General features: G+C 41.1%; 1 protein-coding gene across 1 annotated transcript in view; it reads right to left on the bottom strand.

The window, feature by feature from the left end:
* Nucleotides 1-14,537, bottom strand: part of qsox2 (quiescin Q6 sulfhydryl oxidase 2) — an 80,706-nt gene that overhangs the window by 23,888 nt on the left and 42,281 nt on the right. Inside the window, exons 7-8 of the mRNA XM_043720489.2 lie at nucleotides 9,503-9,646; nucleotides 5,859-5,988 (exon numbers count right to left, since the gene is read on the bottom strand). Coding sequence (XP_043576424.1) covers nucleotides 5,859-5,988; nucleotides 9,503-9,646 — 274 coding nt within the window. The remainder of the gene's footprint in view (nucleotides 1-5,858; nucleotides 5,989-9,502; nucleotides 9,647-14,537) is intronic.

Genomic DNA, 14,537 nt, shown 5'->3' with positions numbered 1-14,537 from the left:
CTTAATCACAGGTGAGGTCCCGGAGGACTGGAGAATTGCTAATGTTGTCCCCTTGTTTAAGAGTAGCAGGGATGATCCAGGTAATTATAGATCAGTGAGCTTGATGTCAGTGGTAGGGAGCTGCTGGAGAAGATACTGAGTGATAGGATCTATTTACATTTGGAAGAAAATGGGCTCAACATGGTTTTGTGCAGGGAAAGTCATGTCTTAGCAACTTGATAGAATTCTTTGAGGACTTGACAAAGTTGATTGATGAGGGAAGGGCTGTAGATATCATACACATGGACTTCAGTAAGGCAAGGATAATATTAGGCTGATAGAGAAAGTGAAGGTGCATGGGGTCCAGGGTGAACTAGCTAGACGGATAGAGAACTGGATAGGCAGCAAGACACAGAGTGGTAGTGGAAAGGAGTTTCTCAAAATGTAAAACTGTGGCCAGAGGTGTTCCACAAAGATCCGTGATCAGACCACTGATGTTTGTCTTATACATAAATGATCTGCAGGAAGGTATAGGTGGTCTGATTAGCAAGTTTGCAGTTGACACTAAAATTGGTGGAGTAGCAGATAGTGAAGGGGACTGTCAGAAAATATAACAGAATATCTATAGATGGGACACAGTTGGATGGAGAAGTGGCAGGTGGAGTTCAATCCGGGCAAACATAAAGTGATGCGTTTTGGAAGATCCAATTCAAAAGCAAACTATAATGGTATATGGAAAAGCCCTGGGAAAAATTAATGTACATAGATATCTGAGTGTTCAGGCCCATTGCACCCTGAAGCTGGCAACACAGGTTAATATGTGGTGGCTCACGGCATGCTTTCCTTCATCGGACGATAATTGAGTTGGCATGTCATGTTACAGTTGTATGGGACTTTGGTTCAGCCACATTTGGAATATTGCGTACAGTTCTGGTTGTCGCATCACCAAAAGGATGTGGATGCTTTGGAAAGGGTGCACAGGAGGTTCACCAGGATCTGGAGGGTGCTAGCTATGAGGAGAGGTTGAGTAAATTAGGATTATTTTCAATTGCAAGTAGGAGAGTGAGGGGGACCTGATTGAGGCCTACAAAATCTTGAAGTGCAGACAGGGTGGATAGCAAGAAACTTTATCCCCCCCAGAGTGGAGGACTCAATTACTAGGGGTCACGAGTTCAAAGTGAGAGAAGAAAAGTTTAGGGGCAATATGCATGGAAAGTTCTTCATGCCTGAAACGGGTTGCCAGCAGAGGTGGTAAAGACAGGCACAATAGCGTCATTTAAGATATATCTAGACAGATACACGAATGGGCAGAAAGCAGAGGGATAGAGTCCTTCAAAATTAGGCAACAGGTTTAGATAGAGGATCTGGATTGGCGCAGGCTTGGAGGACCAAAGGGCCTGTTCTGTGCTGCAATTTCTTTGTTTGTTCTTTGGGGGAGGCACTGAAAAGGAAGATCCTGAGGACACAAAGCAGACATGTCCCTTCCAAAATTAAGAATGGTGCTGCCATATCTAGAAACCCATGGTTTTCTAGAAAAATACAAGGGAACATTAAACACAAAAGGAAAGATTACGACAATCACAAAAAAAACTCAACACTGCAAATAGCTTGCAAGAGCATAGAAAGTACAGGGATCAAGTGAAAAAGGAAATAAGGAAATCAGAGAGGACATGAAAAAATAAAACCAGCAAGCAAGATAAAGAAAAACCCAAATAAGTTTTACTAGTATGTAAAGAGCAAAAGGATAGCTAAGGAAAAAGTGGGACATATCAGAGATGAAAAAGGGAACTTGTGTGAAACTATAGAGGATATGGGAAGAATTTTAAATGAATTTTTCATCTTTGTATTCACAAAGGCAAAGGGATATGTGGACAGTAGTCCAACAGGAGCACTGTGAAATATTGAACAAATTAATCAAAATGAGAAACAAAGTGTTAAAGGAATCAGAAGTGGATAAGTGGATAAACTACCAGGGCCAGATGGATTGTTCCCTGGGATGTTGAATGAGGTGAGGGAAGGATTAGCAGTTGCTTTGAAGATTAGTTTCTACAGGTGAAGCACTAGAGGAATGCAAGTGTGGCTCTGTTTAAAAAGGGTACGAAAGAAATGACAAACAATTAATCTTTCTTTGGTCATGGGCAAATTGTTAGAATCAATCCTGAGAGATTGCATAAACTGTCATTTTGAAAGGCATGGACTAGTCAGGGATAGTTAGTATGGCTTTATTAAGGGAAGGAGATGCTTTACAAATTTGATTGATCTTTTTGAATAAGTTAAAAGGAGGATCGATGAGGGTAGTGCAGTGGATGTTGTCTACTTGGATTTAGCTAGGGATTTGATAAGAGCTCACATGGCAGACTAGTCAATAAAAGGTAGGTGTCTCGAATTCACTGCTTGAGTTGGTGGTGGAGGCAGAAACCCTAAACTAAAAAAAACCTGGAACTGCACATTAAGTGCTGAAAACTGCAGGACTATGGGTTGAGTGCACTAAAATAGGATTACAAAGGGCAAATGGTCCCCTTTTGAGCTATATCATTTCTATGGATCTGTGGACTGACAGCAGATAATAAATATGTCACTGAGTAATGGAATCTCAGGTACAAGCAGTTAAAAATAGTGCCTCTTCCATAAAACAATAACTCACTTTCTGAAAAACATGCTCAAGTAGAAGATAGTGACAAAATCAAAAGGAAGTCAAATTGCAACTCTCAAGCAGCTGCAGAGACAGAACAGCCTACAAGCTGAGGGGAAATAGGTGTATTCAACAGCTAGACATGAAACAAGATATTTATGACAACAGACAACTCACTCAATTTCAACTTGAAAGAGGGACAGTATCTCAAAGTTATCCGATTGAAAAAGCACTTCAGAGTCTACAGCAGTGGAATTACATGGCCCGGGTTGTTTCCCACTTGAAATTAAAATGGTATGCTACTAGAAACATTACAACACGTGGCGAAGGGGGTCAGATAATAGATTCATATTTCATAAACAAGGGTTCTTAAAAAACATGTATTCATACCAGCAACAAGATGGAAACACAGGTTGGCACTCAAATCAACATTAAAGGTACTTCAGACTGCAATAATCAGTAAAGTTTAAAAGGAAACAAAATGATTAGATAGCAAGTTAGCAGTACACCCAATTTCACTTCATGAACAATTCCTTGGCTTACATAATTCAGATTGCAATACAGTTTGAAGTGAAGTGATAACAGGCTTGGGTCTGATTTCCAGTGCTGAGAAGTGCTGCAGGATCCAACAGAATCCCCAGGAAGAATTATCAGTACTCAGGACAAAATGAAAAGCAAGAAGGAACATTCAAATATTAGAATTGAGGAAGTGAAAATGTTGGTTTCAGCAATAATGCAATTGCTATGGATTTTACAAGACCATGACCTAGATATAACTGGATTAAAAAATAATCAGTTTCTGAAAACACTCAAATATACATATTTGGAAAACTTAATTGATAAATATGGATAACATTTCTTGATTGAACGTGTACACAAACAGGCATTTAGGGAAATTATGCTGAAATTAGTTGGCAAAATACATGTTTCGAACGCAAATTTTAACTTTAGGGCAGTCATTTACAAACTAAAAAGTGAAGGAAGAAAGTGTTTAAGCCAGCCATTTAAGACATGAAGATACGATCAATGGTAAGTGGGATGCACAATTTCTCATTTTCCCCCAAATTGCTGACAGGCACTGTGTCCAGAACTTCCACATCCTTGGAGATGCTGAATTAAAATGGAAGTGTGTAAGGTCCAGTCATTGTTCCTGTGATCTCCAATATTGATTTTCATGGATTGGGACGTCCATCCCTCATAACTAAGTTTATTTCCTTCTCTAAAAGGAAGGAAGAACTTGAAAACTGGTCACAGACACACTCATGAAATTCAAACAAAAACAGACAATTGTAACAATATTGATGGAAGCAGAGAACAAATGCAGGAAGTGCATCTTTTCAGAACCCTATTTGGTACCTGAATGTGCAGAGAGCAGGATTTGCAGCAGATGCCATATTTCAAAATTAATTTGGTATCATATCAGCCTTGTGTGCCATGATGTATGATATAAATAACACAGCAGAGAGAGAACGAGAGTGAGAGAAAACGTGCACTCCAAGGTCTCTTTGTTCAGCAACACTCCCCAGGGCCTTCCCATTAAGTGTATAAGTCCTGCTCTGATCCGCCTTTCCAAAATGTAGCACTTCACATGCATCTAAATGAAACTCCATCTGCCACTCCTCAGCCCATTGACACATCTGATCAAAATCCTGTTGCACTCTGAGATAACCTTCTTTGCTGTCCACTACGCTTCCAATTTTGGTGTCATCTGCATCACATTTAAAATGGGTTAAAATTCTTTTTCAATGCTCCAAAAGTTTTCACCTCTTGTTGTGACACAGACACGTTTGTTTCGTCCATTTCAAAATTCACTGGCTTTCACAGTTTCATGATCCTAGTATTAGGAGTATGACACCTTGACCAAACTTATACTCCGCCAAGTAACATGATGACCACAAAATAGAGCCCCCAACAACCCACCCAATAATCATTTCTGACAAATCCAATCAATCGTTCAAATAATCATGCATGCTAGTATATAAACTCTGCATGGACCAGCTTAGCCTAATGCCTGGCCTGTCGTATACATTCCACAGAACCACAAAACCTGAGATACTCAATTACACATGCTTTATTTTCATTTCTTCAACAATTCACATTTTCCCGAACTCAGTACTTGAAATCCAAACAGCAACTGTTTTCTCAGGGGAATATTAAAACAATGTCTTCAAAAGACATTGTCATCTGGTACCATTGGGTTACCTAAAGACACATGCAATTGGTCTGGTAACATTTTAATGCATTTACAACAATATAATTTCATGACATGATCTTGTACTGCTTTCATTAAAATTTAGTCGAACAAAAATAAATTTCAATAAAGCAAGCTATATTACTTTCACAGGATTTCTCAGTAACATCTTGGATTCAGAAATGAGAAACAAATTAACATTTTCACAAAATAACCGATGATTTACAGCCTTATGTTTCAAATGATTATTTGGAATACTTCAAATGGAAATGGTTTGCTATGTTGAATTTGGGATGGTTCTTTCAAAGATGTCATTGTGAGTTATTGCAGTGCATCGTGTAGATGGATATACATTGTAGCCATGACACACCCGTGGTGGAAAATGTGCATGTTTAAAAATATGGACAGGATGCCAGTGAAGTGAACTGCTTTGTCCTACTTCAATTGAAGGTTCTTTTATGCCATTTAGGTCATCCTGCGTGGAAACACCGACTGCTTAGTTACCTGTGGCATTGCAAATGGAACAAACACTGAGCAACCATCAGCAAACATTCCCACTTCTGCCCTTACAATGAAGGAGAGATGTGAATGGTTCTGACTATAGCACTACCCTGATAACTCCTGCAGTGATGTTCTGAAGCGGAGATGATTGGCCTCCAACAGCTACCATATTGTTTTCTGTTAGGTATGACTCCAAACAGTGGAGAGTCTTCTCCAAATCACACTGGCTTCAACATCAATACTCCAGGAGGCCATACTAGGTTTCAGTCACATTCCAGATATTGGAACAAAATGAAGGTCCACCTTCCATGCAATCAGGTCACCAAAAACAATTATCTGATCAATTGCATGCCATTTATAAGATCTTCCTGTGCACTTCTGACAGCAGTGACTATTCTTCGAAAGGTCCAGGGTTATGACAACATAAATACAAGTTCTTTATCGTATAACCAGTCTTGGCATTTCTGAGGGGCTTCAATGATGCCTCCACAGGAATATACTTCTGTTTTTACATTAAATGGTCTCTTGAAAATAGTTACCAAGTTAAAAACGCACCTTAGACAGGACTGTAATAAAGTCCTTAAGGGTAGATAGCTCTGGCCCTTCCAATATCTTGTGACTAGCAAGTTCCACTCGTAGTAAATAGTGCAAACCAGACTCCAGATCAGCCATATACACCTTACTCCTGAAAGCAAAGGGAGGCTTGAAACAAATACATTCCAAATAAATGTCTATTATTTGTTTAATTGATGTATTTAGTTTTCATTATTAAGAAAGGTGGTAGCAGAAACTTCATTTTTCCTTTTCTGTGCCAGATAGGTTTAAAGTTTTAGTGACAATGTCAAGGTAAATGTTTGCTTCAATGTGACAGATTAATGCCATAACAGAAAAACAGTGAAGTTTTAATAATTTAAGTCTCCTGCAGTTTCAGGATGTTAACTATTAAATTATCTTATTTTATGCCAACATGCAATCAACAATCTGATCTTTGTTTATTTCTCATCCAAAATAAAGCATTCCTTAATTTGTGCAATGGTTGACAAATGCGCGTTATGAATTCTATATCAGAACTCACTCAAACTTTAAAAGCATTGAGGGGCACAGTAAAAACATTGTGAAGGAGCAAATTTTTATTTTAATTGCAGATTTTCCAAGCTACTTAAGAACGTCATTTAACAAAAATAACTACACAAAAGCCAAAGAAACAGACAATTAAAAAATTCATTCTGAACAAAGTCAACTTTGATCTTTACGTTGTCATTGTCTACAGGAATAGTGCCAGGAGATTGGAGGATAGCAAATGTCGTTCCCTTGTTCAAGAAGGGGAGTAAAGACAACACTGGTAATTATAGAGCAGTGAACCTTACTTTGGTTGTGGGCAAACTGTTGGAAAGGGTTATAAGAGATAGGATTTATAATCATCTAGAAAGGAATAAGTTGACTCGGGATAGTCAACACTGTTTTGTGAAGGGTAGGTCATGCCTCACTAACCTTATTGAGTTCTTTGAGAAGGTGACCAAACAGGTGGATGAAGGTAAAGCAGTTGATGTGGTGTATATGGATTTCAGTAAGGCATTTGATAGGGTGCCCCATTGTAGGCTATTGCACAAAATATGGAGACCTGGGATTGAGGGCGATTTCGCTGTTTGGATCAGAAATCAGCTAGCTAAAAGAAGACAGAGGGTGGTGATTGATGAGAAATGTTCATCCTGGAGTTCAGTTACTAGTGGTGTACCACTGCTGTTTGTCATTTTCATAAATGACAAAGATGAGGGCGTAGAAAGATAGGTTAGTAAATTTGCGGATGACACTAAGGTTGGTGGAGTTGTGGATTGTGCTGATGGATGTTGCAGGTTGCAGAGGGACATAAGTAAGCTGCAGAGCTGGGTAATGGAGTTTAATGCAGAAAAGTGAGAGGTGATTCACTTTGGAAGGAGCAACAGGGATACAGAGTACTGGGTTAATAGTAATTCTTGGCAGTGTAGATGAGCAGAGAGATCTCAGTGTCCATGTGTACAGATCCCTGAAAGTTATCACCCAGGTTGATAGGGTTGTTAAGGCAGCATACAATGTGTTAGTTTTTATTGGTAGAGAGATTGACATTCCTAGCCATGAGGTCATGCTGCAACCGTACAAAACTCTAGTGCGACTGCTCTTGCAGCATTGCGTAGTTCTGGTCACCGCATTATAGGGCGGATGTAGATGCTTTGGAAAAAGTTCAGAGGATAGTTATTAGGATGTTGCTTCGTATAGAGGGAAGGTCTTATAAGGAAAGGCTGAGGGACTTGAGGCTGTTTTTATTAGCAAGAACGTTGAGCGATGACTTAATTGAGACATAGATAATCAGAGGGTTAGATAAGGTGGACAGTGAGAGCCTCATTCTTCGGATGGTAATGGCCAGCACAAGGGGACGTAGCTTTAAATTGAGAAGTGATAGATATCGGACAGCTGTCAGAGGTAGTTTCTTTAGTCAGAGAGTAGTAGGGACATGGAACACCCTGCCTGCGACAACAGTAGACTCTCCAACTTTAAAAGGCATTTAAATGGTCATTGGATAAATATATAGATGAAAATGTAATAGTGTAGGATAGATGGGCTTCAGATTGGTTTCACATGTGGTGCAACATCGTGGACTGAAGGGCCTATACTGCGCTGCAATGTTCTATTTTCTGTAACTCTGGCATACAAGCAGCATCAATAATGGTCATTAAATGCCCTTTCCTGCCACTGTTTTGTTATTGGCATGTATTTGTAAAAGCACGATTTGTTTTCCTGGCCATTGAAGTAATCAAAGTTCACCAATACAATGTTAATCAAGATGGAATCACAAGTTTTGGCTTTAAAACAAAGATCTAATGCTTACATTCAATATTTTTGTCTAAACATGCAGTTTTCAGATCTTCACCAGAACCAGGATTTGTTCCTTTCATCTTCTACATCAAACTGCACTACCCTGCCTTGCCAACAGGTAGCAGAATCACATTCTCATTTGTCTGTGTGATCTATTTAATGCGTGCTGCAGTGTTCTTCCATACCCAACTCAGGGCAAGAGTTGAATTGAAACTTATTTTGGGAAGCAGCTTGGTTGGAATGCGAGGCTACTGATACATATATATAAATCAAAGAAAAGCCAGAAATGATTATCAGTTAGGACCAATTCATCACAGGATAAGATTCTTCAGCCTTTTGAAATGCAAAATGATATTTTTTGTTCATTTCTTCAGGGGACATTGCTGCTCTTTAGATGCATAATTTCTGATCTCAACATCATGTCCGTGGATGTGAAAAAGAACTGACTTCAAATAAAAGATTTATTGACAAACAATACTGCCCAGAGTCAGTTTGGAGTTCTAAAACACTCAGATGTCCAGAAACACAAAGATGCTATATACATTTGTGCACAATATGTTGCATATTTGTATACAAACAGGGACATGGCATACATCTATAAAATAGATGTATTTTCCACCACCATAATCATGCTTGGTAAAGGCAATACAGTGGGAACGAATCAAGACCAGAACACTTTGTTCTGGTTTATATTAACAGCAGAATTAGATTTGTCCACTTTCTGTTCAAACTCACTGAAAAATAACAATGAAGTTAGAGCAGAAGGTTTTTTTTTTAAAAAAAATACTGAGGATGAATTTTGCAAGCAAGAGTAAATTGAAGCAGCTCCACTGGGCAATGGACAAAAGACGGAACATAACAGTTAATGCTCCCTCTTTACTGTATCAAGTAGGCCACAGAAAGCTCAATGTTTACAAGAACTTTCAGTAATCTAGAGGACCAGATTTGCTGCAGGCTTCACCATGAAGTGATATCAACACTTCATGCTGTGAAATTACAATATTCCAATTCAGCAGATCATAATGTTATGGTGCTTAATGCAAGGACATGAGAGCAGGAATAGCCATATGGTCTCTCAAGTCTGATCTGCCATTCAATAGGATCATGGCTGGTCACTTATTTTCATTTCACTTTTCTTATTTACCCTTATATTTCCTTAGATTTTTGAATGCCACCAAGCTCTATCTTGAACATTCTTGACTGAATATCCACACTTCTGGATGGAGTTGCAAAGAATTACATAAATAAAACAGAAAATGTCGCAGATATAAATCTAAAACATTTTACTTTTCCATAAGTTCACAACCTGATTATCTGTTTGAAAGTCATCAAGTTTTGGAAAGGCTTACCTATCAAAATACTTCCATGGCTTTATTGGACTCATTGCCTCATCCTTCTGCCTAACAAGTGCATTGTATTGCGAAGACGGTCTCTTGGTTACTCCTGACAAAGACTTTAAGTATGAAGAAAAGAATGATCGTAAAGGCTTCTGCCTGTTGTAGAAAGGAAAGAAAAGAAAGGATGAGAATTATTCAAATTAGATTGATTGTTGATATAGATTTTGCCAGATTTCCTAGATTGGCTAGTTTCTCAGCTGCTCCTTACTGATCATTCAAAAGATCAAGTCTTAATAATACACTAATTTATTATTGAGCTACTTGGGTCATGTATTTACTCAACTACAGGTGGACAGAAACACAGATATGATAAAGTCAACAGTATTTGAAGGCAGCTGAAAATGTGTTGCTGGAAAAGTGCAGCAGGTCAGGCAGCATCCAAGGAGCAGGAGAATCGACGTTTCGGGCACGAGCCCTTCTTCAGGAATGAGGAAAGTGTGTCCAGCAGGCTAAGATAAAAGGTAGGGAGGAGGGACTTGGGGGAGGGACGTTGGAAATGCGATAGGTGGAAGGAGGTTAAGGTGAGGGTGATAGGCCGGAGTGGGGGTGGGGGCGGAGAGATCAGGAAGAAGATTGCAAGTTAGAAAGGTGGTGCTGAGTTCGAGGGTTGGGACTGAGACAAGGTGGGGAGAGGGGAAATGAGGAAACTGGAAAAATCTGAGTTCATTCCTTGTGTTTGGAGGGTTCCTAGGCGGAAGATGAGGCGTTCTTCCTCCAGCCGTCGTGTTGCTATGGTCTGACGATGGAGGAGTCCAAGGACCCGCATGTCCTTGGTGGAGTGGGAAAGGGAGTTGAAGTGTTGAGCCACGGGGTGGTTGGGTTGGTTGGTCCGGGTGTCCCAGAGGTGTTCTCTGAAATGTTCCGCAAGTAGACAGCCTGTCTCCCAACATAGAGGAGGCGGATTCAGCGGATGCAGTAAATGATGTGTGTGGAGGTGCAGGTGAATTTGTAGCGGATATGGAAGGATCCCTTGGGGCCTTGGAGGGAAGTAAGGGGGGAGGTGTGGGCACAAGTTTTGCATTTCTTGCGGTTGCAGGGGAAGGTGCCGGGAGTGGAGGTTGGGTGGAGGTCCAGTTAAATTTGAGGTCGGGGTGGAAGGTGTTGGTAAAGTGGATGAACTGTTCAACCTCCTCGTGGGAGCACGAGCCCTTAGTCCAAGAACTCCCCACCTACGTTCGGGACACCACCCACGCCCTCCACCTCCTCCATGATTTTCGCTTCCCCGGTCCCCAACACCTTATCTTCACCATGGACATCCAGTCCCTATACACCTCCATCCCCCATCACGAAGGACTCAAAGCCCTCCGCTTCTTCCTTTTCCGCCGTACCAACCAGTACCCTTCCACTGACACCCTCCTTCAACTGACTGAACTGGTCCTCACCCTGAACAACTTCTCTTTCCAATCCTCCCACTTCCTCCAAACCAAAGGAGTAGCCATGGGCACCCGCATGGGCCCAAGCTATGCCTGCCTCTTCGTAGAATATGTGGAACAGTGCATCTTCCGCAGCTACACTGGCACCACCCTCCGCTACATTGATGACTGTATTGGCACTGCCTCGTGCTCCCACGAGAAGGTTGAACAGTTCATCCACTTTACCAACACCTTCCACCCCGACCTCAAATTTACCTGGACTGTCTCAGACTCCTCCCTCCCCTTCCGAGACCTCTCCATTTCTACCTCAGGCGACCAAATCAACACGGACATTTACTATAAACTGACCGACTCCCACAGCTACCTAGACTACACCTCCTCCCACCCCGCTCCCTGTAAAAACGCAATCCCATCCTCCCAATTCCTTAGTCTCCGCCGTATCTGCTCCCAGGACGACCAGTTCCAATACCGTACAACCCAGATGGCCTCCTTCTTCAAAGACCGCAATTTCCCCCAGACGTGATCGACGATGCTCCCCACCGCATCTCCTCCACTTCCTGCTCCTCCAATCGCCACCAGGACAGAACCCCACTGGGTCCTCAGCTACCACCCCACCAACCTCCAGATACATCGTATCATCCGTCGTCATTTCCGCCACCTCCAAACGGACCCCACCACCAGGGATATATTTCCCTCCCCTCTCCTATCAGCGTTCCGAAAAGACCACTCCCTCCGTGACTCCCGCATCAGGTCCACACCCCCCACCAACCCAACCTCCACTCCAGGCACCTACCCTTGCAACCGCAAGAAATGCAAAACTTGCGTCCACACCTCCCCCCTTACTTCCCTCCAAGGCCCCAAGGGATCCTTCCATATCCGCTACAAACACATTATTTACTGCATCCGCTGCACCCGATGTGGCCTTCTCTATATTGGGGAGACAGGCCGCCTACTTGCGGAACATTTCAGAGAACACCTCTGGGACACCCGGACCAACCAACCCAACCACCCCGTGGCTCAACACTTCAACTCCCCCTCCCACTCCACCAAGGACATGCAGGTCCTTGGACTCCTCCATTGCCAGACCATAGCAACATGACGGCTGGAGGAAGAGCGCCTCACCTTCCACCTAGGAATCCTCCAACCACAAGGGATGAACTCAGATTTCTCCAGTTTCCTCATATCCCCTCCCCCCACCTTGTCTCTGTTCCAACCCTCGAACTCAGCACCACCTTCCTAACCTGCAATCATCTTCCTGACCTCTCCGGCCTATCGCCCTCACCTTAACTTCCTTCCACCTATCGCATTTCCAACGCCCCTCCCCCAAGTCCCTCCTCCCTACCTTTTATCTTAGCCTGCTGGACACACTTTCCTCATTCCTGAAGAAGGGCTCATGCCCGAAACGTCAATTCTCCTGCTCTTTGGATGCTGCCTGACCTGCTGCGCTTTTCCAGCAACACATTTTCAGCTCTGATCTCCAGCATCTGCAGTCCTCACTTTCTCCCCAAGTATTTGAAGGCACACAATTTCATAGTCATATGCTCCATACTTGAGTTAACTTTGAAACAATCTCAGTTATCATCAACCAAACCAAAAACACAAAACCATTGAGTTATTATAAGTTGATCACATACGCTGCAAACAATCCTTCTGAGGAAAGCAGAAGTGGCATTCAAAATAAAATCCAAAATCAGGTTAAGATCATTACAGATATGAGGGAGGCAAGGAAAATGACAGCCAAAATATCTAACAGAGGTAGCAATGGAATTAAATTATTTAACTACAAGACTCAAGTATAATATTAAATTGGAATATTCGTTCTCAATCAAATTCCACATGTATAATGAACTTCACTAAATTTAAAAAAAAATTCATTTATGGGGTGTCATTGACGAGGCCAACAATTATTGCCTATGCCTACTTGCCTTGAGGGGCAGTTAAGACCCATTGCTATGGGTCAGGAGTCACATATATGCCAGACCAGATAAGGATACAGTTTTCTCCCCTTAAGGGGATGAGTGAACCAGTGGTTTTTAATGGCAATCGGCAATGGTTTCATGGTCATCATTCAATTTCAGATTTTTATTCAATTCAAATTCCACCATGTAACGTGGCAGGATTCAATCAAGCATAAAAAAAAACCCTGTAACTTCTTGGAGGTGATTTGCTTCCACCCAAGGAACTAAGCAGCTTACAAGAGGCTGCTTACCTCAAAAAGAAGAAGTGGGCAAGTGTGAGGTTATGCACTTTGGTAGGAAGAATAGAGGCATAAACTATTTTCTAAATGGCAAAAGATTTCAAAGATCAAAGGGACTTCAGAATTCTAGTTCAGGATTCTCTTAAGGTTAACATGCAACTTCAGCTGGCAGTTAGCGAGGCAATGCAATCTTCGCATTCATTTCAAAGTGTTAAAATTCAAGAACAGAATTGTACTGCTGAGGCTGTACAAGGCTCTGGTCAGACTGTCATCCCATTTCCCCTCCCTCAGTTAAAGCAGGTCCTACCTGCTCCAGGATGTGTATTAACATTTCTGAACCTAATTATTGGATATCGTAAAATAAATCAAAGCCTTGTAACTTAGTGAAAATACATTAAAGGACTCAGGGATAAAAATGTTACAGTATGCATCAGCATTTATGGTAACAGGAATTCTTAAAATAACCTGATTTAATTTTTAGATTGAGAAAGTTACATTGGAAGTAATATATTGCAAGTATTTTGCTCATATGGTCAAGAACATATTAGAAAATGGACTGCCGATATATTTTGTTTCTTTAAAAATTCTCATGAGTTATAACTGCAAGCTGGTGCCAGACATAGGCAATTCACATTCATTGGATGAGTTGTGGTAATGTGCTTTTATTAACGTGAAATGGGCAACAAATGTTAGCATGTTCCATTAAACTCAGTGGTTCTGCAGCATTAATCCATGAAGCAACAGTCAGCAATTATTCTGAAATGCACGGTAAGCTGCCTTCTGTTGTCTTACAAGAGTTACAGTAGCTGAGGTTAAGAGCTGTTACACTTCCAGGAAGACCAACGCCAGCTTATTCAGAAGGCTAAAAAGGTTAAAAGCAATGGACAGACTTCATTGCAATAACGATGGTGTTTTTGCTCATTTCACACATCAGACAAAAATTCTCATAACATCATTGTCTTAAATAATGTACTGCATAACTAGTCATGAAATGACAAGGAGACTTGAATTCATTGCTACATAAAGAACATTACAGGTTTTCAACGATTAACAAGTGTTTTTATCCTATCAAGTTACTGGGATTACAATTGAAAGCGTACAGACATGTTCATAGAGAATACAATTTGCCCCTTAATAGCAACTGAAGTAGAATTATTAAAACTGGGAACTGATGTTAAACAATAGACTGCTAGTATTTTAGACTGAATCAGACAAAACTCAACCTCAGGATGGAAGCATGCAAATTTTACTTAAGGCAAGCAATTAATACTAAAAACCAGAACTACTTCACATTAAGGCAACATGCATTTTTATAGGAATAAGTAAGCTTCATCCGTTTTGTTTCAAAGTGGAATGTGTTCTAGGAGGTGGACTGAGATACAAATGAAATTTGATATTCTCAAACTCTTCAAATATT

This window comes from Chiloscyllium plagiosum, unplaced genomic scaffold (genome assembly GCF_037043375.1).
Source record: "Chiloscyllium plagiosum isolate Xiang-an unplaced genomic scaffold, Cpla_swu_hap1 HiC_scaffold_21, whole genome shotgun sequence".
Lineage (NCBI taxonomy): Eukaryota > Metazoa > Chordata > Chondrichthyes > Orectolobiformes > Hemiscylliidae > Chiloscyllium > Chiloscyllium plagiosum.
Note: the sequence above shows the minus strand (reverse complement) of the source record. Positions and strands in the feature narration are given on the sequence as shown.